A 27,789-nucleotide genomic window follows, 5' to 3' on the forward strand; every position below is an offset into this window, starting at 1 on the left:
CAGTTTTCTGCAGCTGTATCAGCAACATAAAACCGATTCATCACATTTTGATATTTATTTTATTTTTTTATTTTATACCAGTTCATTAGTCCGTATACCGACGCATTTAGATTGTCTAAATGTGTATGTAAATTGGGTTTTCTTCTTTTTTTAACACCCCTAGTAGCAATTTTGGTAATTAATTGATTACAGTAGTAAAAGTTTGGCAAACAATGTTAGTTTAATATTTAATGGCATTGTCCGATCAATGCGATATACGCCACGTCGGCAGAGAGAGACCAACATCAAATTGCACACGCTCAGATTTTACAGACTAACACACAAATTTCCCATTTTAGAATGAATAAATAAATAAATGAACCCTGCATCCTTTAAGTGGATCTGCAGCACAAATGATTGCTTTCTTCCTCGGCCCATGTACTCGTGTTCACTAACAAACGGCGTCGACAATAGAAGCCCTTTTGGCCCAGGTAAAACTGTTGTCATGGTAACTAGTCAAGAACCGCCGACAGCGCATTGCGTAACCCCTGATATGTGATCGTTTCCAAGCGGCGTGATTAAATTAATGAAGCCCTCAACGTGCGAGGCGTGTCGAAATGAAAGCACAGAAGCGCGAGGGCTCGTATTGAGCGCTGCGCCGTGCTTTTATCGACTGGCCGTGTCTGCACAAAGTAAGGCGCCGCTCCTCTCATTCCTGCCGGATTATACAAAACAAGTGAGAGGGAAAGTGAAGTGGCTAGGCTATCGACATTGGCATGTCCCGACTTGACGTGCGTGTGTGTGTGTGTGTGGGAACCAAAACACTTCCAGCTCCGCGTTTTCAGTCCAAACGTGTCCACCCACACACATGCTGCTGAGGTGGTTCTTGGATTCGCCTAAAAACAACTTCAGAAAAAAGTGATTCCCAAACGAGTGTGCGGTGAGCGATCACCGGTCGTGTCGCAGGAACTATCCAGTTTCACTTAAGGGGGCTGAAAATTTATTTATTTATTGCAAAAATATTTTGTCATCTCCCAGTGACAGGCAGACCAGTGAAATGCTCTCCCACTTGATGGCACAGCTCTCTGTCAAAGTAAACTTAAAACAAAGAGAATTTTGTGTATTAAAAACAACCACATAACTTTGCCTTAAAAAGGATATCAACCCAAACACATTTTTTTCCAAGAATATGTTCCCAGCAGGCCCACTAGTTGAAACACAGCATTCGGATTGAGATTGCGTTTGTGGAATATGAGTTGAGCAGCAAAATCCATCCGTTTTTAGCCATCTCAGGAGGCGGCCATTTTGTCACTTCTATCGACTGAAAATGACATCGCAACTGCTCAGGGCTCAGGTAACGACCAATCACGGCTCAGCTTCAGAAAACAGGTCAGCCGTGATTGGTCGTTACCTGAGCCCTGGGCAACTGTGATGTCATTTTCAGTGGACAGAAGTGACAAAATGGCCGCCCCCTGAGATGGCTGAAAACGGATGGATTAACTCTTAGTCCACAAATGCAATATTTATCAGAATACTAGAGGGCCTGCATAGAACATATTCTTGAAAAAAAATATGTTTGGGTTGACTTCCAATTTAAGGTCAGATAGCTTAATGCTAATACATAATGGGAAATTTTGTCTTTTTGTCATATAATGTGTGATAAAATTATGACCCGAAAAGGATATTTTGAAAAATCACTCTCGGGCGCCATATTGTGCCTTTTTAAGTATTATTTTCAAACTTATGCTGCAACAAGAATAGCCTATCAGAAGTGGCAGAAGGCGTGACCGAAGCTTGTGTCAATCTTTGCAGTGGAAGGACTAGGACACTCAGTCTGCTGCGCACGGCCTAATGTCTCCCGTCCAGCAAAGAACTTTTTTTTTTTTTTTTTCTTTTCCACTTTTGTTGGAATTGAGGCAGTTTTGAACTAAGAATGGAGGAGAAAACTGATGCTTTGATCGCTTGTTTGTACAACAGTGTTGTCTTCTAATGTCGTCGTTTTGGAAAGAAACAACACAAACGCTCCCGTCCGTGTAAACGCTGCACATGCTCATTCACATTCAAATTGGCAATAGACTGCTGTGGGTGTGTGTGCGCGCTTCTCAGGATAATAAGCTTTGCCGTGATGGCGATATTGTCGCTTTTTCTGGCATTTTCCGCAGCTGTGTGTGAATGATTGACTCCGTGAGAATCGCGAGTCACGATGCCTCCCCTCCTCAGACTAATTAGCGGTTCGCGCCTGTTGTCTTCCATCAGTAATCCAGGGCACGGCCTGTTGACATTCAGACAGACAAACAAACAACTCCCTCTTTCAACCTTGGCAGGCATTCTAGTTTTAACTTAAACTACTTGTGTGAGTTATGGATCGTATCCTCTGCCAAGGATTGTCATGAACACTAAGTTATATGAATTTATGATGTGTTTTTTTGTTTTGTTTTGTTTTTTGTTTTTTTATGGAGGGGAGTCATAAAGGAAAATGTGCTTTTGGCCTCCAGCTGGTCGCGATGTTTTCTTTCACCTTGTAGCGAATGTGACTGCCGCTGATGAAGCCAGTCTAGGTCTGGCAGCCCGAGCCGTGGTCATCAGTCACAGTTTACGCCACCACACCCCCCCTCGAACCCCCCAACCCCCCACCCGCCGCCCCTCCCCGCCTGCCATGCTGACGTTGAGGGGCCGTGAGTGGAACTGCGAGTCCTCATTGATTGCACTATTGTGGCGTTTCGCGCCGGCAAACTCCCGCTCTTATTGCCATCATTTCTCCACTGCTATACTCATAGATCTCTTCCACTAAGGCCTTGTGAATTTGTGCAATTATTAAGCTGCTTGTGTGCTGAGAGGGGGCCTGTTTGTTTGTGTGTGTGTGTGTGTGTGTGTAAGCAGCTGAGCTGTCTTAATGGCTCACAAATTATTCCAAGAAATGTTCCCATTAGCCTGCTTTCTTTCACCTTGCATCACTCCTGATTCACCTCCTTCTCTGCTCACTTTTCTTTCTCCTTCGAGGTGAAGTGCTTCCTTTCATTGTCTTGCTGCTCGGATATTATGCTGTTTAAGAACTCCTCATCCCTCTATCCTCCAACAACCCCCTCCCGTCACAACTCATCGCCGTGCTACATACCACTGCTGTGACTTACACTCCCTTGTATAGAAGATTAGTGTGACACACAGGTGTAGAATTTGATGACCGATGCCGACCACTCACACCAAGTTGGCTCACTCAGCTTTGCTTTGCATCGTGTCGTATGAATGAGAAAAGCACCTCAGCGACAAGCCTGGATCAGCGACTTTAGTTGGCTGTAATATTGGCAGAACAGCCTGGACACGTAAGCGTTAAGATGGCACTAGCTTGAATGCTAACGTTACTATCCAGAGTTTTAATGGTTACTTCAAGATAAAATATGGTAACGCAGATTCCCTTCAACTTTTGACAATCAGGCAAATTGTTATCATGTTCTAACAGCTAACAAATGCCAACGCAGGTATTCCGTTGTCAGCTTTACTCTGTGTTTAAAGTACTTCAAGATGTGTTAATCTAGAGAGAGATCGATATGGATTACTAGCAGTCAAGGAGGCCAAAAACCAATATTTGGAGCCAATGTGGAATTAGAGTAAAAGGCAAAATATTGGCGTCAAAAATAAATAAAATAAAATGCATCTCTTTGTTGAAATGTCTTTAAGCATATGTTTATTGAACGACTTTTCAGATTTGCTAAATGTTGAATTTTTTTATTTATTTATTTATTTTTTTAATCATCAGGCATCTGTGCTTTAAAATACTAGCAAAATGTCCGGAGCTCCCAGGGTCATCAGCATGTCTTAAAAAGTTAAATGAAGACCTAAACAAGTAAATAGCTCCCAATAGTTTTCCAAAATTTCATCCGGAGCCCAAAATGTGCTCCACGTGGGCGGAAGGAGAATGCTGGCACCCGGGAGATGGAATCTGCAAAGTTGTTTTGAGTAAGTTGATTTGACTTTAATCCCATTTGAAGCATAAAGTGGACATTTATGGTTTTTGTTTTAGATGCGTACCATTTTGCGTTGCTCATGTTCCGAGTTGTTAGCGCTAGCCTAAGTGCTAACGTGACTATTTTCAATGTACAATTGTAGACATTGGCCAATGTTTATTCCAAGGCTTTGCAGATGTACTTTTGACTATTTGTTTTGTGTTGGGGGAGGCAAAGGTTAAACTTGAGTATTCCTGACTACTGATTTAAAGTACATGTTATCCATTAATAATTCAACAAACACAGTGTGCAGACTTGCATGGCCACTTTAAAATATCCTTGCTGTGGACTCACACTTTCCTCACTTTGTCTGTGAGTCACACAGGAACACAAAAAAAAAAACAGTTCAATAAAATACACAAAATGACCTTGAGTACAGAGTTGGCCTCCCCTCCTCATCCTCTAAAGTGCTGCGAGGAATGGAGGAGTAATTCATACTTCCTTCCCTCAAGCACTCTTTAGGCACACACCCACCAGCTACAGCGTGCCAAAAGGAAGTCCAAAACAAAGAGCTTAGTACTCCTGATGTCCCCTGTGGCCATTAATAAACATGACGAGGATGTGACACTGGTACAGGCCTCTATTGGAGATAGCATCTTTAGCATGCTAACAATCAGGCCTGATTTGGGCATTTTCCCATGCAATCAAAGTCAGCAAAGGTCCGATTATTAGCTGTCTCTAAAAAAAAAAAAAGAATATCCCGTGGTCTGGGGTGTGGTTAAGAGGGATTTTTACCCCTCTGTGTGCTCAGAAAACAGTCTAAGCTAACATTAGCAAATGTCAACCCTGTCTGAACTTCATGATCCGTAGTCTGTATGTATGTCTTGTGTGATTGTGATGCTAAACGGAAAAGCAACTGGTCATGTTGAGTGTTTGTGTAACGTGACTCGTAAGTCGTTCACTGAAATAATAAGTAGAATAGTTTCTCTGCAATGTAGTTACCTGACAAGTTAACAATTTGGCCTAGATTTTTTTCCATTTCTTCTTCTACTTTTGTTATTTCTCCTTCTACTGTTATTTTTTCTTCTTCTGTATCTTCAGTAGTCTGGAGTCCCTGCGGCACCATGCTGCCTCTCACAGGTTATTCTTGGTACTACAACAGGCGTCATTGTCCATGTGGTGTGCTGTAAACACGAGTATTTTACACTCTGTAACCAGTAAGCAGACACGTGTTGATTTTATTTATTTATTTTTTGTTTTGGGCGTCTCACATTCTCCAAATCAGTGTGCTTTCACCCCCCTTCAGTGGAGTGACACATGGAAAGGTTTGTGGTCAAACGCGCTGTGTGCCCTAGGACTCAAACTGGTGGACATCAAGCAATGTCCACACGCGATTTCAAGGAAACCAAAACAGGGCAAGAGAAGATGTTATTGGTTTAGATAAAGAAAATGGAAACTGGGGCCAGTCGCTGGAGAGAGGCCAGTTTACTTCCAAAACACTGCCAAGGTGCCCTTAGCAAAGCGCTCAACTTCCAAGTTGATATTGGGCGCTCAACATTCAGCTCAAATTTGTATTAATAGCAGATGATGATGATGATGATGATGTTGGGTTTTTTTCCTGTCTTGGAATGGCTGACATGAAATTCGTGTTATTGGATAGATTACTTGTGTAAATGTGGTGCAGATGTGCCTGGATAAAGAAAGCACTGTGACTCTTTTTTTTTTTTTTTTTTTTTAAAACGTGTACCTTTTAGCTCACTTGTTTTATGAACGCATACCATACATACCACTCAGTAAATGAGTAACAAAGATGGCAGACGTGGTAAACAAGAGTTTGCGATGGGAATGCATGCCAGTTTTTCCTTGTTTCATCGAAACCTTCTCGCCAACTTCCATTCATTTATTTGACAACTTGATGCTGAGAAATATCTTTCAAAGCATTTGTGGTTGCAAACCAGCACAAACCCCCACAGTGAGCAGACATGGAGACTGTCAGTACAGCCTTCAGAAGCGTTTGACTTAATAGCCCCGTACACAAATGATCCACTACATGAAAAGCCTGCTTTCACAGGTTTGTGAGTTTAAATAACTGTAAAAAAAAAAAAAAATGGTTATAGGCCTGTACACTAGCTGTACACTAGCTTTCTCAAAAGTGAAGGCATGTTTTGTATTATTGGACGTGTAGTTGGTAGCGCTAACAAAAGAACGGAAGTTGCGAAACAAATGTGATTCATTGAAAATGGTTTGTTTTTCCGTTTGGTTCAGTTTGTTTGGCGACAACACAGTAGCAAAGCGTTGGTGTTGACCAAATGTTCAACCTTGATCCAATTCACCTGGCAAAAGACGTTTGACCCATGGTGACGTAACAAACCACATAAACTTTGTTGTGTTTATCTATAAAACGCTCATTGGTAAGACTCCGCCCTAGCTTCACTCTCTGCTCACCTTGCATACCACCACCCTCTCTCACCATTCCAGCACTTTACTATAGCTAGTTAGGGATGCTATTCATGATTGCCGCACCTGTTTTTAGACCGTTTTTGAACCTTTTTATTGATGTTTTGCTATCATATGTAACTATAATTACACTTTACACTTTGTTGTGAATGTATTTGCATTTGCTTATTTTGCTGTTTTACTCTGCTGCCAGGTTGGCATTGCACATGAAAATCTGTTGTCAATTGCGTTGCCTGGATGAATAAAGATGAATTAAACGGAAAAGTAATTGAAAACGATGATTGACCAAATTCGGTTTGGTTAGCATGTTAGCATGCCTCATTGCAGTATGTCATCTTTTCATTGTGTGAATTTTCTCAAGACGTCCAGTACCCTAGACTATTTGCTGTTGCATTGTAGCTCGTCGGTTATCGAGACAAGTGAACAAAAAAATCTGCTCCATATTGTGCTTCGTACTGTCACTGGTCCATACACCGAAACCTCTTTTTTGCCTGTCCACTGTACATCTGAGAAGTAAGTCAAAGTGCCACATGACCTCAGTCCCACTAAGGGGACTTGATGTTGAAAACTGCAATTAGTGGATGCTTTATCAACCAAACAAATCTACTCCCGTTTGGATCATTGTATTGGTGCCAAGTTTGGTGCCACCCCAGAAGAAAGCTGCCGGTGCTTTTGCCTCTCATCTAATCGTAGCCAATGCCTCAATGAGGCAATGATACAAATGAATAAAAGGCTCATCCACACCTCAGTTTTTTTTTTTTGCATTTCCAGGCAGTAAGAGCAGCTGCTCACATGTGCATTCATTAGAGCAGCGCCTGGATTGGCCAAGACAAAACGTCAGAGCACAGCGGTCCTTTCTCCCGTCAGCCTGAGCGCTAACCACAGCTGTTCAGCACCACTTGACTTCGCCAACAAAACATGGTCTCGGATGGCTGCAGACACTTTTGTTCCTGCTCGCCAAAACATTTGTCTGGCTGTTTTTTTTTTGTTTTTCCCCCCCCCCCCTTTACTCCGTTTTTGTGATGTCATCCTCCCCCTGATCCGTGCTGCGGTACTTTGAGAAAAAACACAGCCGCTGCCCGCTGGTCATGTTTGCTGATGACGAGCGACACCTGAGCAGTGGAGATTGTCCGCTTTTACGACAGCATATTAAAGCCCACTTGAAACCAGACGCACTCCAAAAAACGCCATCGTCATGTCCGTGCGGGGAACACATGCAGGGTTTACCTTTCTCAGGACAGCTGCAACGACTGTGACCGCCTTCGTGCCTTCTTTGCTAGCCCTTTGCACTCGTGCGTTCATTCTTTCCAAGGCCGCAAGTCACCTGCCGCCCTTCAAAGTCGTCATCGCTTCTGTTTTTTGGTCACGTGCGCACTTCCATTTGATTGTTTCTGGATGAGAATCTATGTAATGTCTTATAGTCTCTTAATTGAATCTATGAAACACTCTTCTGCCCCCTTTTCCACCACGTTGTAGCTTGTGAGCTCTTCTCGCTGTCACAAATTTTCTACTTTGCACAACAAGGTATAAGTGGTGCTCGATTTTAAAATGGTCACAACGACATATAGGCAGTAACAAGCTATAGTTCCTCACTTACTTTTACTTGAAGCGGTCAACCCAAACATATGTATTTTTTTTAATATGGTCTATGCAGGCCCACAAGTTGTGTTTATGGAATATGAGCTACTAAGCAACAAAATCCACTTGTTTTAGCCATCTCTGGGGGCGGCCATTTTGTCACTTCTGTCAACTGAAAACGACATCACACAGCCTCAGGCTCAGATAACGACCAATCATAGACTGGTTTCTCACACTTATGGTCAATTTAGATCCTTCGATGAACCTGATATGCACATTTTTGGAATGTGTGAGGAAGCCAAAATATCAGATTCCAAACTCCGAACTGTGAGTCGGACATGCTAACCAACCACTACGCCGCCATGCCGCCCAGTCACCCGCAAAGTTTCTCCAAACAATTTGTGGCGTCTTCCCCGGTTCAAATCATCTTAAAACGCCAACGCTACAAGGCTAATCCCCACGAATTACCGCAAACAAGTCGAAAGCATTAGCATAAGAATCATGCGGCGAAGGCCGAGGCGTAAATCACAGAGGAGAGGCTCAAACGGGTTTCCGTGCCTTCAGCCTTGACGCCTCCCCTCTCCTCGTTCCCGCGGCCGCTACAGCTGTGCGTCAGCTGTCGGCCGCCTCGGTCTACTCGAGGAGATGAAGTTGAACTCTCCGAGGCTCCGGCAGGAAAAAAGGCCGGCCTTTCTTTCGCTCCCAGCTGTCGTTCCCACTTCAGACTTGCACTTATCGTCTTCCCTCCTCCCCTCGCGCCACCACTGGACTCCTTCCTCGCACACATTTCACGAGGAAAATATGCGAGCTGTCAGCTGTCATGTCAGTTTGGCAACGTTGTGTTGGTATTGTCGGACGAAAAGCAGTAAGTGAGACTAACGGATGTTTTTGGATGGTTTTATGCTTCCAGCGAGGCTTGTTCGAGTCACAGAATTTCAAGCGTTGGATGGTCCATTCAGCACGGATGGATTTTTTATTTTTTTTTTTCCTGGCTCGTTTCTTAATCTCTCCAAACCTAATTTGCTTAGTTGTATAACCACCCCTGGCTGGATTAACCTATCCAATTATGTGAAAGCTAGTTTGATATCAGCAATTTGGAAAAACGATGGGGCTCTCAAGTCCTGAGGGGAAGAGAGCCGACGGAGTAATGTCGTGCTAATTGTGCCATCCTCGATAACCGCTGGAGTTCTTTTCTATAGGCGACAAAGCTTCATTGTCACCCAGCAGGCCGCTGCCAAGGCAGAGGAACAAATGAATGCCTCAAAGTGGCTTTTGGCACTTTTGGCTTTGTGCTCGCTCTTTGTTTAGCTTGCTAAGCTCTGCAAACGAGACATTTTGGACCCAAACAACTGCGAGAAACTGACTTTTAACTAAGGGAATTATCAAAAGACCGTGATCATAGCCAAGTAGTCAAACACAATTTGTTGCTGGATGAAAAACCAACTCTTCAGGCAGTATTTTAAGTATTTTAACATTCCGAGGAGTCATAAAAGTATCAAGTTTACCACTACTCAGGGTGGGACAAAAGTAAGGCTAAAGTACAGTTTGCATTTTGTTTTATTACAATGACATTTATTAAGCCCAGTTAGGGTGTTAGGTTTTATGGTTTAGGGTTTGGATGACAGTTTTGTTTTTTTTTTTTAATAACTTTTCAGTTTCTGTGGTGGCATCATTATAAATGCCGTCAAAGAAAAAGCAATACACACTCCTTTTTAAGCTGTTCCCTTATTTGACTTGACTGTTTCTGATGTTTCCTCTTTCCCTTTTGGCTTGTTGACAGGAATGCCTGCGGTCAGCAGTGCGTCTGCGGGCAGGTAACCAGGCGTGCTGCTGGAGTCATGGCGAGTCCAGCCGGGTGGCTGATGACTTCCGCTGTGGTCACCGCCCTGGTGGTGGTGGTGGTGCAGGTGTCTTCTGTGGAAGAGCACGAGTGGCACTTCAATGCAGGTAGGCCACCTTCAGAACACACAGGGAACTGTTTTTTTTTAAATTGTAGAAAACTGCACATCGTCTTCTTGAAAGAATTAACTGCTGAGCCCATTTGATCACTGATGCCAACCAAAACAGCAGCAACTATGGAAGCGGGTAAATGTCCTCTATACAAGAACTTCCTTGTGCAGCATTCGAGCTAATCTTGCCTTACGTCAATTTGGGGTCTTTAACAATGATTAGTGAGCTAGTAGTAGTTCTTTTTTTTTTATTTATTTTTGTATCATTTTTCATTCCCGTCCCTGCTCTTCTCATTAGATTGTTCTATTCTTCAAGTCAACCGATGATTTAACGCACGGACATTTAAAGCTTGAAGTTGGCTGGTTGCCAATCACGTTTTTGGCATCTCTTCTTCCAGTGCGCCAATTTACTAAGTTTCGGCTTGATCTTCTGTCTGGACTATAAAATTTTCTGCAGCAACGAAATGTTCAGCTAACAAGGCAAAATGATCTTTCTACACGGGAGAGTATGAATTAAGCTAGTTTTGGGTGAGTGTAGCAGTTGGCTTCACTAGCTAGTCTTAAATTATTCTTACCAGCGGAACCACGGGACTGGAGGCGAGGAACAAAACTCCATTTTCGTCACCAAATGTAATGCGCAGACGATAATTGTGAGAAAACGGGATCTTTATTCTGCATATGGCCGTGCTATGTAACAAGCGTGTGAATTTTTTTTTTTTGGTTTGTTTATTGCCAAAAATGTGAGTGTTAGCATGCTCATTTGCACAGTAGCCATGCTTAAATACAATCAAGGCACAAGTGAAACAGAGAAATGCTTAATTTTTGTGAGCCTAGCTACCATTTTATGCTATGCTACGCAACACAATTTGAGACCAGACAGTTTGTTAAAGAGAAGCATGTACAGGACTCCCACTAATTACAACAAATAGCATAGTAGCGAGTTGTATTTGTGTTCATTTTGTTTTTGTTTCTGTGCTGTTTAAATGTCTTTGTGAAACCAGTCCACGGCTCAGATTAGTGACTGTGGTCACAAAAAGTGTGAGGCGAAGCAAACGGGAAAAACGACCCCAAAAATATTGACGGCGTCATCGGTTCACCGACTTGGATTTTTATAGTCGACGACAAAAAAAATCTTTCGTCATTTAACCCCTCGTGCCTCCATACTTTAATTCCGTCCTTCCAATATGCTCCTCACGTCATCAAATCAGTGAGTCTCACTCCCGCTGTGTTATCAGCAGGCTCTGCGGCGTGTTCTCTTCCTGTCTGCCAGCCAGTCGAGTGTAACAGGAGAGCGAAATCGTTCCCCCTCTGCTCCTCGGGACTGCTAATACACAGACACATTATGAAGTGTCAGTCAAAAATATACAAGGGGAGCGCGGGGGGGTTAGGGGGGGCAACCAGGTGTTACAGGAGCGAGCGCTGGGTTTAATATCTGACTGCGGCAGCAAACACAAGCTGCAACTTAAGCAGCGCTTTTGTCGGAAATGGCAAACAAACGGTTTCACAGAAGTTCATTACACGGCTTGTTTGTTCCAGGAGCAATGCTTTTGGATTTACAACTGCAAAGTATACTACGGCGTATATGGTATTAGGACACACGGCCGCTACGGGAAAATGGAAGTCAATTTGGAGTTGGAGCACACCACACGCACTATACAACCCAAACTGTTAAATGTTGAATAAAACACCTCTTGAAAGATTTGAAAAATCGTTACTACTGAGCTAACTTTTACGGGTCACACCCACGAGTTCTATGAAATACATTTTCACCAGGAATGAGTGTTTTTAGTGTGTTAAAGCGGAAGTCAACCCAAACATATATTTTTTTCAAGAATATGTTCCCAGCAGGCCCACGAGTTGAAACACGTATTGCGTTTGTAGGATAAGAGTTAATCCACTAGTTTTGAGCCATCACTGGGGGCGGCCATTTTGTCTTCTGTCGACTGAAAATGACATCACAACTGCTCACAATGACCAATCACAGCTGACCTGTTTTCTGAATCTGAGCCGTGATTGGTCATTGTGAGCAGTTGTGATGTCATTTTCAGTCGACAGAAGACAAAATGGCCGCCCACCGGGATGGCTAAAAAACAGTGGATTAACTCTTATCCCACAAACGCAATATTTATCAGAATGCCCTGTTTCAACTGGTGGGCTTGCATAGAACATATTTTTGAAAAAAACTATGTTTGGGTTGACTTGCGCTTTAAAGTTCTCACAATGTAGTTTTGATTTGCCCTGATAACAACAATAATAATAAAGCAGTTGAGGGCCTTCATACATGAAGTTGTAAAATGTGCAGTCAAGTTGTTGAGTGTCAGCGCGATGAAGATGATTTAATGACGTGGGCACCTGTTTAATGGGTGTGGGTCCAATGTGTATGCGCGCATATGCTGCACCCTATGGGCTTTTTCACGTTTGCCACTCGGCTTCAAATTCCAACGGGGTGACTCAATGACAGCGCCCCCTCTCCTGCTCCCCCTTCTCGACTTTATAGCCACCCGAGCCGCCCCTCGGAGCGGACGGCCTCCTCGTCTTTGTAATCCCACTCTATCTGGAACGTTTGATAATGTCTGCCGCTGAACCGAGTCAACGCTGGCACCCGCGAGCGCCCGCTTGTCTTCGTACTGCCGGCGCCGCAGTTTCTGTCGCTCCTTTTGTTCCCTGTGCCGTAAATCGTCCCCCGGCAGGGCTGGCGGTAACAGGAGCCGCGCCGGGTGGCACAAAAGGTGGAATGTTGGAGGGTGTCGTCTTGGATGGGACAAGTCACCTATAATCCAGGCATTTCCCCAACATGAGTGTGCAGTATGACATCTTCAGGTGTGCTGCGGGGAATTTTGAATTTACTTCAAATATATTTATTCATGTCAGCAACATGTAATGTTGCAAGACAGAACAATGAAGTGTTCAAATAAATGGAAATGGCGTTAATCCCTTCCAACCTCCCCCCAAAAACAACAAAAATGTTGTCATCTTTTTTGTATGAGAAAATTGACACTCTGTTTTTCATAAAGACATATACTATGATGTAACTGAATAAAACAATTGATAGTTTTCATCCAACTTTCTCTTTCAATGCACATTTTGCTGCTAATTCTGGTGTCCAACCTGTGGCTAGTATAAGACACGCATACGGAGATACTGCACTGTAGGCTACGCTCCTTTCTCAGCTTCTCAGTACAGCACTAATATAAGTCGTTCTACATAGAGGATAAAGAATATCAGAGTCTCATCTTGATAAAACTGTTTTTGCTTTATTCTTCCGGCCATTATGAGAAGACTTTAAAACATTTTTTTTACTATTTTATTTGGAAATAGTTTCTTTGCATATCTAGAAAAGTGCTGCATGGGTGGCACCCCCTTGCCGAATACTTCAGGTTTGTTTTTCACTTGCAGAGTTTTTACATGATCAATGGCAGGAATAAGTGATGCAATTTGAGCATGTTTGACGGGAATATGTTTTTCCCCTTCAAGATGAATCTGAGCTGAATGGGCGAAGTTACAAGCAAATTTATTGCAGGGTTTGTAATTCCCTTGCCATGCAGCAGCAAAGTCCAGACGTTTTCCCAACAATGACAAAACGAGTCAATGCGCCGTGACCAATGATGCCGGCTGATGCTCGGAATGGAGATATTCAGTTTCTCCTCTACTTAAGCTCTTTACTGATAGCAATGTGGCTCATGGCTCTTCTCTCCCTCTTTTCTTGTTTTTTTTTTTTTTTCTTTTTTTCCTTTTTTTATCTCCGTCGCCATCCTGTCTGCATCTGCAGCCGCTCAGTGTCGTTACGCCCTGGGGATGGAGGATGGCAGCATCCTAGACTCTGACATCACCGCCTCCAGCGCCTGGTCCGACTCCACCGAGGCCAAACACGCGAGGTCAGTGAGTTGAGCCATTCAATTATTCATGTTTGCCGCCGTTAACTGCTTTTGTGTGTACAGGGTGGGTCTTTGTGAATAATGTAAATTCAAGAATGTGAAAATGTATTTATCTTCATTTGAGTCAATTAGTGGTTTCTAAAGCAGTATTAGATGAGCACCGAAGGAAAGTCGAAAAGTCGTTTTAGGCAAACAAAGGATGAAAATCAAAAAGTGACCATGACGAAAGAGAGGAAGGAAGGGGGAACATAGGAGAGAAGCAAAGAAGGAAAAGACAACAGGAAAAATGTCTGCAAGGAAGGAAATGACTCCGGGAAGAAAAAGTCTGGAAGGAAGGAAAAGACGCCAGGAAAAAGGTATCTAAGGAAGGAATTAAAAGATGGCAGGAAAAAAAGTCTGAGAGGACTGAAGGAAACCAGGGAGGAAAAGACACCAGGAAAAATGTCTGGAAGGAAGCAAGGAAGGAAAAGGCTCCAGGAAAAAAAAAGCCTGGAAGCAGGGAAGGAAGGAAAAGACTCTAGGAAAAAAGCCTGGAAGCAGGCAAGGAGGAAAAAATTCTATAAGGAAAAAAATTCTGGAAGGAAGGAAAACACCATGAAATAAGTGAGGGGAAAGAAGCAGGAAAAAAAGAAGGCAGAAAAATATGATTCAGTAAAGAAAAGATGGGGTAAGAATACAAAAATTAAAAAAAAAACACTCTGAAGGATGGCAGAAAGGAAGGAAAGATGCCAGGGAAAAAAAAAAATAATATGATACAACTTTTTTTTAAATTCTTTTTTACACAGTGTATTCCTTTTGGCGACCTTGTATACTTATTCACTTTTCCACCCACCACCACTAACAAAACAACGCAGACTTTACAGATGATGACATGCAGCCATGGGTGTTTATTTCTGCTAAATGATGCGTCAAGTGTTTCAATTTGTTCATCGGCAAGTCTGCTCCGCATCTCTCAAATGTTTTTATTCCAACCAGTGCGTTGAAATGGAACAGGACCATGTTTGGGTCCCCCCCCCACCCCCACCCCGCCCCCTCCAAAAGCAATTTGTCCAAAGCTTATTGTGACAGAAGATGACCGAGTGTGTATTTGTAATGTCATTAGCTACTTATCTGTCTGGCAGGAAAGGCGCTGAGAGCAGGTTAGGCCCCGCAAGGCCTTCTAATAACCACGCGTAGGAGTGGTACAGCGAGCGTGTGTGGGTGAGCGCGCTTTTGGCAGCGAGTCCGGCCATGTGGAAATGATTATTAGACGCGGTGCTCTCAAGGAGACATGGGTGGGTGGGGGGGGGAGTGATGCTGAGACGGACGTCGAGGCGGACGCACTGCGAAGCAAACAAGCGAGGAGGGATCGGCGCTAAAAGCACGCGAGGAATCGTTTATCGTTTAAAAAGGAGGTTGGAGCATGCAGGGGGAGGGAGAGGATGATTGATGTGGAGATGATTACTGGATTGCAGCGACGGAGCTCCAAGAATTTGGGGGATGTTCAAAAAAATGGCGTTTTTGATAGGAAGCAATTGGACTTGGACAAAAAGTACGTTCCAGACCCCCACTGTAGTTGAAAAGCCACAATGTAGGGAAACCATATGAAAACAGTTTTAAAGAGAGTTTTAGCCATCCAAACACCTTTTCTAAACACATAGCAAGCGGTTGTGAACGTAAAAACAGAAATGGAGGATTCGAACCCAGATCTCATGACTGAGAGGCAGATGTGCTAACCGCTATCACTTTCGTCACTGTCAAAACATTTTAAGTAGAATTTCCCACCAAAAATTTCATTCAATTATTATTTTTTTTTATTATGTAATTATAGTCTTTTTTAATTTAGTAGTGCATGTTGTGCTTTTTTTCCCTCGTTTTGGATGTTAAAATTTTTTTTTTAAGAATTTGGAGATGCAAGACTTTTTATTGGAAAACGTCAATATCTTATGTTGCTGATCGAGCTCACAAAATTAATACTACTAAAAAAAAATTTTAATGCCGAATTACGTGATATAAATGAAATATACTTTGTAATAAAATAATGGAAACATTGCTAACCTACATCCTTGTTAACAATATTATACAATAACCCCCGATATGTCGCTGGCCATTAAAACAAAACAAAAAAAGCATCACCAAATGTTACACTTTTTTTTTTTTTTTTATAAATATCCAAAACAAAGGAAAAATTCACAAAATTAATATAATTCCACAGTTTTATCTCGTCGCTGAATTTTGGACAGAAAGTGGAATTTTCCATATAAATTTTCATCGGAATTGAATATACAGTATGACCATTTAATACCACATAGTATTTATAATATTTTTCTATATTGTTGTAGGTTTTCAATGTTTTTATTACTGTCAATATTTTTAAAAGTTTCTATGATCTAATTTTAATCTTTTTAAATGTCAGTAGTTTTCATTTAGTGACTTTTGCTCTTGTTTTGGATCGTTAAAAAAAAAAAAAAAAAAAAAAAAAAAACTTCCAAAATTGTATTTTTTCCTTTTTTTTTTTAAATTGACATTGACATCTTTTGATAATTGGCTTGCTCCTGACAAAAGTTACCAGTAACTTTTTTGGTTGTTTTTAAATCAGACTATAGATTTCTTGAGTCGTGAAGAAAAAGTACATTTTTGTAGCTTTCCAATACATGTATTATTATTATTGCTTCATCGCTGTATTGTGACATTTACTTTATCTCCTGCAATTCCCACCCCTGGAAGCAAAAACAGTATAACGCATGAATGCAGTATTGACGCCCAGCCCTGCTCATCTTTCCATCACGGCCCTCTAAAGTGTGTGAAATCATCCGGCTGTTTCCTGCTGCATGAGCTCACCCTCTGAAGGGAGAAGCAGCACCGTCTGCGTGACGCCATACGTGTCACGATTTTGCTGTTTGGTGTGTGCGCGCGCGCGTGCGTGCGCGGTGGTCCAAGAGGAGCAGTTACAACACACAGAGTGCAGCTCAACTCCTTCTCTTCAGATGTGCTTGTGCGCTGTACATTTGTACATTTTCCCAGCTTGAGTGTGTTTGCAGACAACATTGTGGGTTCGTTTGTGGGCGTCTTCTCGCTGCGGAATCCATTACACGCGGGTTTGTTTTGTGGCAAACTCTCGGTTTCACCTCCGCACGCTGCAGGCGTTGTCATGGGAATAGTGGAGCTGGTGTGTTTTGTCAGTTGGCGTAAATGCGACCTGTGTGCATTTTCAGGTTGAGCACCGGGGATGGAGACGGAGCTTGGTGCCCCGCAGGCGCCGTCTTCCCAGATGGATCGGAATACCTTCAGGTTAGCGCCACGCCTCCAGCTCACTTTGATTTACAATCGCACTCGCTTCCTCCTCGTCTGCACAAGTCAAATTACTTTGGAGGACGTACAGTCCGGCTTCTGTAGTCCAATGTGACCGTAACTTTCTGGAAAAGTACACACGCAAACCTTTTGAAGCGTTTACAGTATTTCACTATGTGAGACTGAAGCTCTCTGAGCATCTACAGCGGATATAAAAAGTGAACATATCTTGTTTGAAATGCTGGGCTGCCTGCGTACCATGGCTTGTGCTGTAAGACCTGACCACAAAAACGACAGGAAAAGCCTACTAGAACATCAGAACTTTATTTGGATGTTACTCAGTGTGCTGTCTCCCATTTAAATATAAGGTTGAATGTGATTGGTTTATTGTGAACACAACCACATCCGCAGGCTGTAACTAACTGTAATCAAGCAACAAATGTAAAAGTAAGGAAAACAATGGCAAAAAGCCGACAAGAACATCTGATCTTTAGTCGAGATTTTTCATAGCCATTTCAAATGGTGCAAGGTGTGTGCTGACTCATTCCACACAAGTTTGAATGTCATTGGTTAATTCTGAACACAGCCCAATCCTCAGTTACAAGAGGGTGTGCACACTTGCGCAAATGCATGATCTTCACTTGTTTATTTTTACTCCTGATTTCCTTTTTTCAGTTGAGTTGTATGGATTATAGGATCTATTTGTTTAAATACCACAAAAACCTGTCATTTGAGCAGGGGTGTGTAGACTTTTTATATCCACTGAATGGCGGAGGAGGGGGGGGACAATCTTTTGTGGGCCACGGTTGATTTTTAAAACAGACACATGAGCTAGGACATTTGTAGATGTTGAAATAAGTGAAGCCGTGTATGTAAAATAGTGAAAATAATCCATTCTCTTTTTTTTTTTTTTTTTTTAATTCTATTAGTGTTCACCTGCTATTAGCAGAAATCCCAATTCCACATTCAGTCAGTAATAATCAAGCTAACACACTTTTGAATGTCACAAGGGTTCCACTAATTCAAGCTTGCTAAAGAGCCTGAGCCAGGCTAGCTAGCGCCGTCTGTTTTCACTCAATCTTTAAGCTAAGCTAACTCTTTCCCGTAAACTAAGCTGACTCTTTCCCTTTTTCCTGCAGGTGGACCTTCGCAAGCTCCACTTCCTGGCCCTGGTGGGTACTCAGGGCCGCCACGCCGACGGGCACGGCCAGGAGTTTGCCCGTAGTTATCGCCTGCGCTACTCCCGAGACGGTGTGAAATGGATCACCTGGAAGGATCGCTGGGGCCAGGAAGTAAGGACACAATTGAAGCGTGTCCATTAAACCGCCCAATATTTTCTTTCGCTCTGGGCCGTGTGTGCTCCACAATGGGAATCAGACCTCCGGCAACAACGTTTTAAGGAGGTCGGCGTTATTCTGAAGCTGCCCCGGCAAACTCTCGAGACTGCGCGCCAGTGTCAATCTTTGCACAAACGCTGCAACTGCAAAATTTTGCCTCAGGCCTTGACTCTAAAATCAGTTGGCACGTTCAAGGCATTTCGTTTGAGCTTTTCTACGGTTAAGATCATAACACGGCTTGAATAGCAAGTCCCAGGCTTGAGAGGGCAGAGGGGCTAAGGCTGTCTTTGGAATCACTCACCATCTACTACTATATAGTATAGTGCCCTTCTAGTGAGTGTGCCATTTTTTTTGTTGTGCTTTTTGATTGTGTAGTGAGGAGGGGAAGATTTTTTTTTTTTTTTTTTTTTTTTTTTTTTTTTGGTATTTGAAAATATAATGTGATGAAAGTGGAAGTCGATTAATCTGTCTTCATTGCTATTTTTTTCAGCACAGTACAGCGCTCTCCAAACTTTGTTGCGCCACAGATCAGTTTCATGTAAAGACATGTTTCGATACCCAGGTTAAGAAACAAATGATTAAAAATACATCTTATAATTACACTAATTATAGTAATTAGTGGGAGTTTTGCACATGTTTCTCTTGGAAGGGGCAGTCAACCCAAACATATTTTTTTCAAGAATATGTTCTATGCAAGCCCACTAGTTGAAACTGGGCATTCTGATCAATATTGGGTTTGTGGAATAAGAGCTAATCCACCCGTTTTTAGCCATCTCTGGGGGCGGCCATTTTGTCACGTCTGTCGACTGATCATGACATCACAGCTGCTCAGTGCTCAGATAACGACCAATCACGGCTCAGCTTTAGAAAACAGGCGAGCTGTGACTGGTTGTTCCCTGAGCCTTGGGTAGTTGTGATGTCATTTTCAGTCGACAGACGTGACAAAATGGCCGCCCCCTGAGATGAGTGGATTGAACCAGCCTTAAAACTAGAGGGGGAAAAAAACGCAGAGCGATGTTGTGTGAGTGAATATTGATGCTTTTTCCGCCAAGGTGGTGTCCGGGAACGAGAACACCTACGATGTTGTTCTGAAGGACCTGGGCCCCCCCATAGTGGCCCGCATGGTGCGTTTCTACCCGCTGGCCGACAGGGTCATGAGCGTCTGCCTTCGAGTGGAACTGTACGGCTGCGTGTGGACGGGTAAGTGGCTGTCATGTGACCTGAATTGACAAATCTTGTCTTTTCACAGGCTGAGTTCATTATTATTATTCTTCATTCAGAACATTTTTTGACTGAATTATTCCTAGTTGCTCTGTTTATTTCCATTGTGCAAGGTGCTGGTTTTCATAAGTATTGGCCAGAGGAGCGAAAATGCCAGGTCCACCCTGAGGACTGTCCAAATTCAGGACAGAGTGGACAGTTGGTTTGAAAGAAACGGCAAACTAGAAAAGCTCTCTCTCAACTGAGGAGGAGGCATATCATAGAGGGTCCGAAATGAGAAGGGGAAGGAGGGGAAGCGGCAGTAAAACAGGCCAACTACATACGTCAGGGGGTGAGTCAGGGTGAGCTAGGTTTTTTTTTTTTTTTTTGGGTCCAATCATATTTCAGCCCCTATGTGCTGCCGCGTCAATCTTATCTGCCCAGGATCAGTCGTGCTGGGCAATGTAACTCAAACTATTAGCAGTTTCTTGAACCAATCAGATCTCAAATTCACGAGCTGGCCCTTGATGATGTCAGCATTTTTCTGTTCTTAGCCGTACTTGGTCGGTCAGAGCAAAACTTCCAATTTGAACTAGCAGAATGTGTCTGTAGTGCTCTGCGCACATTAAAACATTGAATCATCAGCATCTCCGGTGACCGTGGGGTAAAATAAATCAAAATAAATCAAGTAAATCCCTACTGAAGGGCCCAGGTACCAAATGCACCAAAGACATACCACCTAAAGTTTAGAGCTGAAGAAATGAAATGTTGAAGGGAGAGGAAGTGTACTACTCTTTGGAGAGCACTCACAGTCGCCAAAAATACCGGACCATAGGTGTCAAGTAGCTTCGAGTATGGTCCGAATGGCCCAGTTTGAGTGCTCGTCCTTTTGCAGAAGGTGAAAAATCTTTTTGTCAATGATAATGATTCCAAGTCTGTTTTTTTTTGTTGTTGTTGTTTTTTTTTCCTTCCATGAGTCCCATGCTTCGCTTTGAGAGATTGCATCAAATTTACAGGCAGGACGCCATCTGCCAGCTTGAGTGTCTGCCCTCTGACGAATAGCGTTGCTCTCCGCGATCCCCCGAGCACTCGCTGTATTTATGAGCGCTCTCCTCCCCCGCAGTCACGTCCCTGCTCGCTCGTTCATCACGCCGCCGCCTCTAGATCAGCGCTGTCCCGCTCTTGTCTTTCGGGAGAACGTCTCATTAAAGTTTGCTCTCAAATGGAGTCTGAGCCGGGTCAGGTCTGATTGTCTGGAGCTGGAGATTAGCCATATTACAGTGTTAATATGGTGGCTTTTTGCACCAATCAGCAGGGTTTGAGTGGGTTTTTGTTTTGGGTCAGTTGTGATTGTCTGGAGCTAGAGATTAGGTTTATTTATAGTCTTAATATGGCCGCTTTTACGGCAATCAGCACAGTTCGACCGGGTTTGTTTTAGTATGCGGTGGCATATGGCTAAAATTGTTGAGTCACTACTTTCTTTACTTTCTGTCGCAAAAGTAATGAACCATGCAGACGGAACTCGAAAACTGAAATTATGTGCATTATCCAGCTGGAAGGTATAACATCATTCATCAAAATAATGGAATTTAGCAGGTAGGTGCTTGTTATTTAGCTGAATTTGAAGGGTCGCTATTTGGGCAAAGGGCTCCCCTGTCATAGACAGCGGAGAAAGGACAGGGAGAAACGGCAGATGACATACACTGAGGTACACAGTACGTGACATGATGGATTGATTCTTGTTAACTCATTCACTGCCATTGACAAATGTATTTGTCTTTTCACAGTCCGGCCATTCAATCCCAGGATCCTATTTATAATTTTTTTCATATATTTTTTTTTTTTTTTTCAAATGTTAGGGTAAAAGCTTGACATCTGAAAATGTCTGGCAGCGAATGAGTTAGGTGAGCATCAGCCTACGCGTTCATTGCCTGCGACTGTGCAATTAGCCCCCATGGACCAAACACTGTAAAATTCAAGAACTCATAGCAAAGTACAAAAATGGCCGATTCCCCAAAAATAACCCCTCCCCTCCTCCTTGTCCCAATCAAGTTTTCAATCAAGAATAAAAGTGATGTTTAATGTTCATTTATCCATTTCATTTGACATATATTTGTTATTCCTATTAGTTTCTGTATGTTAATGTGTAGTTACTCTCTAAAACGTATTTTTGTTCATATTTTCGGGTGCCTGCAAAGTATTCGTTGGATTTCAGTTATTTCCTAGGGTAAATATTGCTTCAGTTCTCCTGCAATTCTGTTTGAGTCATTTTTGTCTTTTTTTTTTTTTAAGTAACAAAAACCAAAGTATTTCAATTGAAAATGTCAAACTCATAGCAAAACACTTTTCAGAAGGCCAGTTTCTCCCCAATTTTGATATTAATTGTTCTCCTTTCGCCACAAGCTATAATCATCATCCAAATGATAAAATCATGAAATATTTCACTCTGCTTGATAGTGAATTAATGAGTTCCTATTTAAATCTATAACCTGGAAACCATAATCTATTTAATGATTTGCCATTTTTAAATTGATCAAATGGAGGTTTTCCGCAAACGTCTGCTTTGAGGGGCGCCTACAATATATATACACCCACTAATCTGAAATTGAAAACGTTTTTTTTGTTTTGTTTTTTTTTCCTCCTACAGTCGGATCTGTTGGGGCAGTGCCCTCCTTGCCCCTCATACAAAATTGCCCCAGATTGTCAAAAGTTATAAATAGGGTTCCTAAGGAGTGAAGCTGGACACCTTGCCGTCTGTTAACTGGTCGGCAGAAAATGACCATCGTGGCAAACGCAGTTACAGTACATTTTTCATGCGTTATATACTGCAATGTAGCGCACTCAAAATGCTCTTCAGCGTGTAAAATGAGCCAAACGAGGCAAATATTATGCCAGGAATCGTTTATTATGGCGATCAGAGTGCTGCTGACGTCTGCTTAGCCTGATTAGCTCATCCGTTAAACGCCGCTTGGTTGGACCCGAGTAACGGAGCCTTTGGTTTGTTTGCCTAGTTTGAAACCAGCGCTCGGCGTTCTCATTCGCTGCTTGCAACTGAATTGGCTCTGTCGGATCTGAAAACGCCGCCTGCACTTGGCATTTACTCCTCAATCATTCCCGCTTCTCTTAGATGGCTTGAAGGCTTACACGGCTCCAGTCGGTCATGTCATGAATCTGTCCGGCTTGCCCGTCTACCTGAACGACTCCACCTACGATGGCAGCACAGAGCACGGGTAAGTACTTGTCGCCGAATCTAAGCTGCTTTGAAAAAAAAAAAATGAAAAAATGGTAAGGAAAACTTCAAGCAGGAGCAAGTGTTTCCCAAATATGGAGAAAAGGGGACCCGCGGTGTTTTTGTAGTTGCTGAGGGGTTTGGAGGCGCCTTTCCTGGCCATAATGTTTTGGCAGGCCGCTCGACGGGCCGCATCAGGATTCGTGGCGGGGTCACGCTCGCTCGGGCTGTGCGGTTAATGGGCCCAAAATGTTTTGCTTATGAGTAAGCTAACACCTTTTGATGCGATCCAGACGGGTTCTTGCGCAGATGTGTGTTCGTGGGCGACAGGAGAGGCGATGTGACCTTGCTGTGTTTGTGCGTACATATGGCTGGACAATATGGCCTTAAAATAAAAAAATTAAAAAAACTATTTCAAATTGATTGCTTTTTTCTCTCTAAGATGTCAGTTCTGATTTTACTTGATGGTTTTTTTTCACCTTTGCTTTTAGAGAATGTAATGATGTTATTCAAAATAAGAAATATATTTGTCCTTGTACTAAACAAGCTTACACATTGTTTTTCCCCCCTAGCATCAACTGTATCAAAAAATGATTCAAATATAAACAGTGGTACTAGCAACATGTTGTTTGTGGAATCGGTGCAAGTCAGCGTGAAAAACCCGTCCTGATAACGCAAATTAATTCCCTGCCATTGACGGCCGCAGACGTCAAAGATCCATTTAACCTGAGCTCCTCCTCCTCCTCCTCCTGCGTGTCGGCTCAGGGTGCAGTTTGGCGGCCTGGGTCAGCTGTGCGACGGCGTCCTGGGAGGAGACGACTTCCTGGAGAGCAAGGAGCTGCGGGTGTGGCCCGGCTACGACTACCTGGGCTGGAACAGGGACGTTCTCGGGAAACCCAGTGTGGACATCGAGTTCCACTTCGAGAAGCCTCGCATGCTCCGTGTCATGCAGGTAGGCGTGTTTTTTTTTTTTTTAATGGGAATGCTGCTCTATAATATTATACTTTATGTAAACATAGAGTAAATACATTATTAAATACAGTTAAACAGTTTTGTCATACTTCCCCTTTTAATGCACATTGTGCTCCACTTTCTGTTGTGCACATCTTGGCCACCTGGGGGCAGTGCATAACATAGGGGACCATAACATAACATAACATAACGTTTGCAGAGGATAAAGAATATACGCTTGTGTGTTTTGCTATATTGTTGTTCTACATGTGTTGCTGCACTGTTTGTGTTCAGATATCAGTTGCTTAAAGGGAAAAACACAACGCTTTAAAGATGCCAATTGTTAGCTAGGTGCCTATGGTGTTTGTATGTATGTTAGCATTAAGGCAGCGGAGGCTAAATGGTTGTTTGATAGTAACCTTCAGCTGAGAGTGGCTATAAAAGATTTTTATTGATACTAATAAAAATGGACCACGCACATTTTAATATAAAAGTCCAAAATGTTATGGCAACATTTCTTAAAATATTAATGCTGTCCATATTGCCATACACAAGGTCTTAAACATGATCACAGTGACCTTACAGACACTTCATTAACTCTCTCTTAATAGATAGATTTATGATGGGCACAGCCATTTTGTTTGTTAGTTTGCTTTTCTGTGTTGTCGGTAGTAAATGTTCCCACTTCATGGAATGCTGCAGAGTAGCAAGCAAGTATTGAGCTGGCTTTGTGTTGAAAGAGAAAATGAAGTAGCATCCTCTAATTATCCCTCAAGAGGGGGAATTCAGTTTACCGCCGTTCTCACACCCCCAATGCACTAGCATGCAAGGAGAAATATTTATTTGCGATTTAAAGAAAAAAAAAAAAAATGTCCGAGTTGGATTCCAAGGCATCTGCCGTCTAAAATGTCAAAGATAACATCTAAAAAAATATATTTTTCACTTGAATGGGATCTTTGCGATCCCACTGGAACCACTTTGTGTGTTTCACGACATATTTCCAAAAAGTAAACACGCGCTGAAACCACGTTCGGTACCTCTGCGATCACATCACTCCCCGTTCAATTTCCTGTCTGCATTCACTTGCATCCCCACTCGGGGCGCAAGTGCCCCCAAAATAATGATTTGTCTCCAGATGTTCTTTGTCGCGCCACCAGCTCATTTCCACTTGGGAGCACATGACCCCAATTGAATTGCGGAGAAACTCGATGCATAAATCAAGTGTACTCATGAATAAAAATGCTTTTTATGAAGGTCTATAAATATGCATTTATTGTTATTAAGCACTCTCAAAACACTTTCCATGTGTTAAACACCGATAAGGAAGCTGACAAAAAGCTGTTTTTCTCATTTAAGTGAACGCTTTGATCTGATAAATGAATAACCTCATTACGTTAAGTCAAGCATCACGGCGAGCTAATGGGTGTAGACGAGGCTAATGCTTTATTTACGGCTCTAAATGAAGCTCTGCCCACACTCCTGCGGGTCATGTGATCCACGCAACCTCGAAAATACACGTTAACGACACAGTGGCGGAACGTTTTTTTTCCCTACGGGCGTGAGAAATTTTGACATCATACATCAAGCATATCGTCGCTGTCGGCCAGAAACCACCTATGGCCAAATATAATCAATTTTCGCTTTTATTTATATATTTTTTCTTTCAACACATCGAAACTATTGGTCTGTCTCAATGTCGTCTATTTTTGCGCCTTATTAACAAATTGTGTTGAAAATAGCTTGAACAAATCTAAACAAATCTCTTGGACTGAACTGTCTGATAACGTCAAGGTTGGAAGTCTGAATGTTTTTAAGGCAAGGCAATGTAAGGCAGCTTTTTAGCTAGCACGTTTTATACACAACGCAACTCAATGTGCTTCACGCAAGCAATGACACAACATCCAAAAAACGTTTACAAAAACAACAGCTAACGACATTCGGAAGCAGAGCAGAGAAGTAGCGTAACAAAATAGTGACAAGAACATACATTGATGACACATTACCAGAAGACTTTAAAGCGGAAGGCACCCCAAACATATATTTTTTTTCAAGAATATGTTCCCAGCAGGCCCACTCGTTGAAACCCGGCATTCTGATTAATTTTGCGTTTGTGGAATAAGTGTTAATCCGATCGTTTTTAGCCATCTCTGGGGGCGGCCATTTTGTCTTCTATCGACTGAAAATGCCATCACAACGGCTCACAACGACCACAATCAAAATGTATCAGGTGATTATGCTACTAGGCTGATGAAATAAATGCCTCTACATCAGTAGACGCGATCTACAGTTGCGTATATAAACGCCCCAAGCTCCTATTTGCAAAAACGTGGTATTTTCATAACCTTCATGTACAACGAAAACACTTTTCAACCAACCCCCCAAAAGTATCACAATGCATTACTTTTTTTGTAGAACAGTTTGTCCCGTCCTGTTGAAACAAGATGCTTTCTGCTGACAAGTTTTGTGTTTTTTTAACTGTTGTCCCATTATGTTCCTCATTCACCGCATGCCCGCCGTGTTATTGTAATAAATCCTTCAGTTGTACACGCATTGTTTTTGATGGAGCACCACCTTTTTTTCTTCTAATCCTCCCCTGCTGTTTTACTCCCAATCTGTTTTTTTTTTTCTTCGGCTCAGGCTGTTTCCTGGATTTTCACCAGGGGGTTTCCAACACTAACCTCAGCTGACATGACGCCGTGGATTTGTCAGGAGTGGGAACGCGAGCTCCATTCTAGCAAAGTTACTTAACATGCGCCCGTTAACTTCTCACACGGCCGAGTGTGACCTTATATGTGTGTTAACCTGCGCTTCCTCGAACATAATGTATTTCTTTTCTCCCCCGGGGGTGTTGGGGTGGGGGGGGGGCTTCATGAAGCTCTAGTAGTGTCCGTTGGGATTTTTATTGAAAGCAACCGGTGCGACCTTAGCTAGAACACGCGCATGCAGAAAAAAATGGCTGACATGTGGCGCAGCCGCCGGCCTCACATGTGGATCCACTTACAGGTGACAGGCTCGGAATCAAGTGCCAGGTTAACAACGTGACACGTCCGTCGCCTGCGTTTCGTCATCGCCGACATTCGTGTCGCTAGCATGGACGCCTTTCGCCCCTCGCACTCATTTCGTCGTCTGATTTGGATCGCAGCCTCAAAGGGGCAAAACGAATGAATGCGTCAATTCCAGGGTTAAACTGTCGGCTTTTTAAAAACAATCTTTACACACTCTTTAAACACATTCTCAACCCTAATCACCAATGACAAGTGGAGTAAAAAAGTCAAATTAGCTGCCGCAAAATTGTAAAAAGATGTTACCCAGTGGGTCAATGTCGCTATAAAGTGCATTTGGTGTTGTTAAAGTGGAAGTCAACGCAAACATATTTTTTTCAAGAATATGTTCTATGCAAGCCCACTAGTTGAAACAGGGCATTCTGATTCACTTTGCGTTTGTGGAATAAGTGTTAATCCACTCGTTTTTAGTAATCTCTAGGGGCGGCCATTTTGTCTTCTGTCGACTGAAAATGACATCACGACTGCTCACAACGACCAATCACGGCTCAGATTCAGAAAACAGGTCAGCCGCGATTGGTCGTTGTGAGCAGTTGTAATGTCAGTTTCAGTCGACAGAAGACAAAATGGCCGCCCCAAGAGATGGCTAAAAATGAGTAGATTAACACTTATTCCACAAACTAAAATTTATCAGAATGCTGTTTTTCAACTAGTGGGCTTGCATAGAACATATTCTTGGAAAACATATGTTAGGGTTGACTTCCGCTTTAAGCCTGTACATTATCTGCTTTCGGTTAATTTGTTGGAAGACGTGTTAGCGAACATGCAATTAATTCTGACAACATATTCTTGATACAATGAATATATGACGCTCAATGGAAAATCTCAACTTTTGCGGCTTACTGTAAATGGGAAAGTGGCCAAGGCAGTAACCGACGAATGGCATTTCTAATCACCTCCAGGCACCGCTGTATCTTAGAAAAATCCAGAAGCTAAGGACCCGAGTCAATCCGATCGCTGT

The 27,789-nt window shown here is 42.7% G+C and overlaps 1 protein-coding gene across 4 annotated transcripts in view; it reads left to right on the forward strand.

The window, feature by feature from the left end:
* Window positions 1-27,789, forward strand: part of ddr1 (discoidin domain receptor tyrosine kinase 1) — a 56,039-nt gene that overhangs the window by 10,408 nt on the left and 17,842 nt on the right. For all 4 annotated transcript variants that reach the window (XM_086038715.1, XM_086038716.1, XM_086038718.1 and 1 more), the window contains exons 2-8: window positions 9,736-9,902; window positions 13,674-13,779; window positions 16,974-17,049; window positions 18,189-18,341; window positions 19,439-19,586; window positions 22,714-22,816; window positions 23,581-23,767. In XM_086038715.1, coding sequence (XP_085894841.1) covers window positions 9,794-9,902; window positions 13,674-13,779; window positions 16,974-17,049; window positions 18,189-18,341; window positions 19,439-19,586; window positions 22,714-22,816; window positions 23,581-23,767 — 882 coding nt within the window. In that variant the 5' untranslated portion in view covers window positions 9,736-9,793. The remainder of the gene's footprint in view (window positions 1-9,735; window positions 9,903-13,673; window positions 13,780-16,973; window positions 17,050-18,188; window positions 18,342-19,438; window positions 19,587-22,713; window positions 22,817-23,580; window positions 23,768-27,789) is intronic.

This window comes from Filicampus tigris, chromosome 8, assembly GCF_054856515.1.
Source record: "Filicampus tigris isolate MCC_2025a chromosome 8, RoL_Ftig_1.0, whole genome shotgun sequence".
Classification (NCBI taxonomy): domain Eukaryota; kingdom Metazoa; phylum Chordata; class Actinopteri; order Syngnathiformes; family Syngnathidae; genus Filicampus; species Filicampus tigris.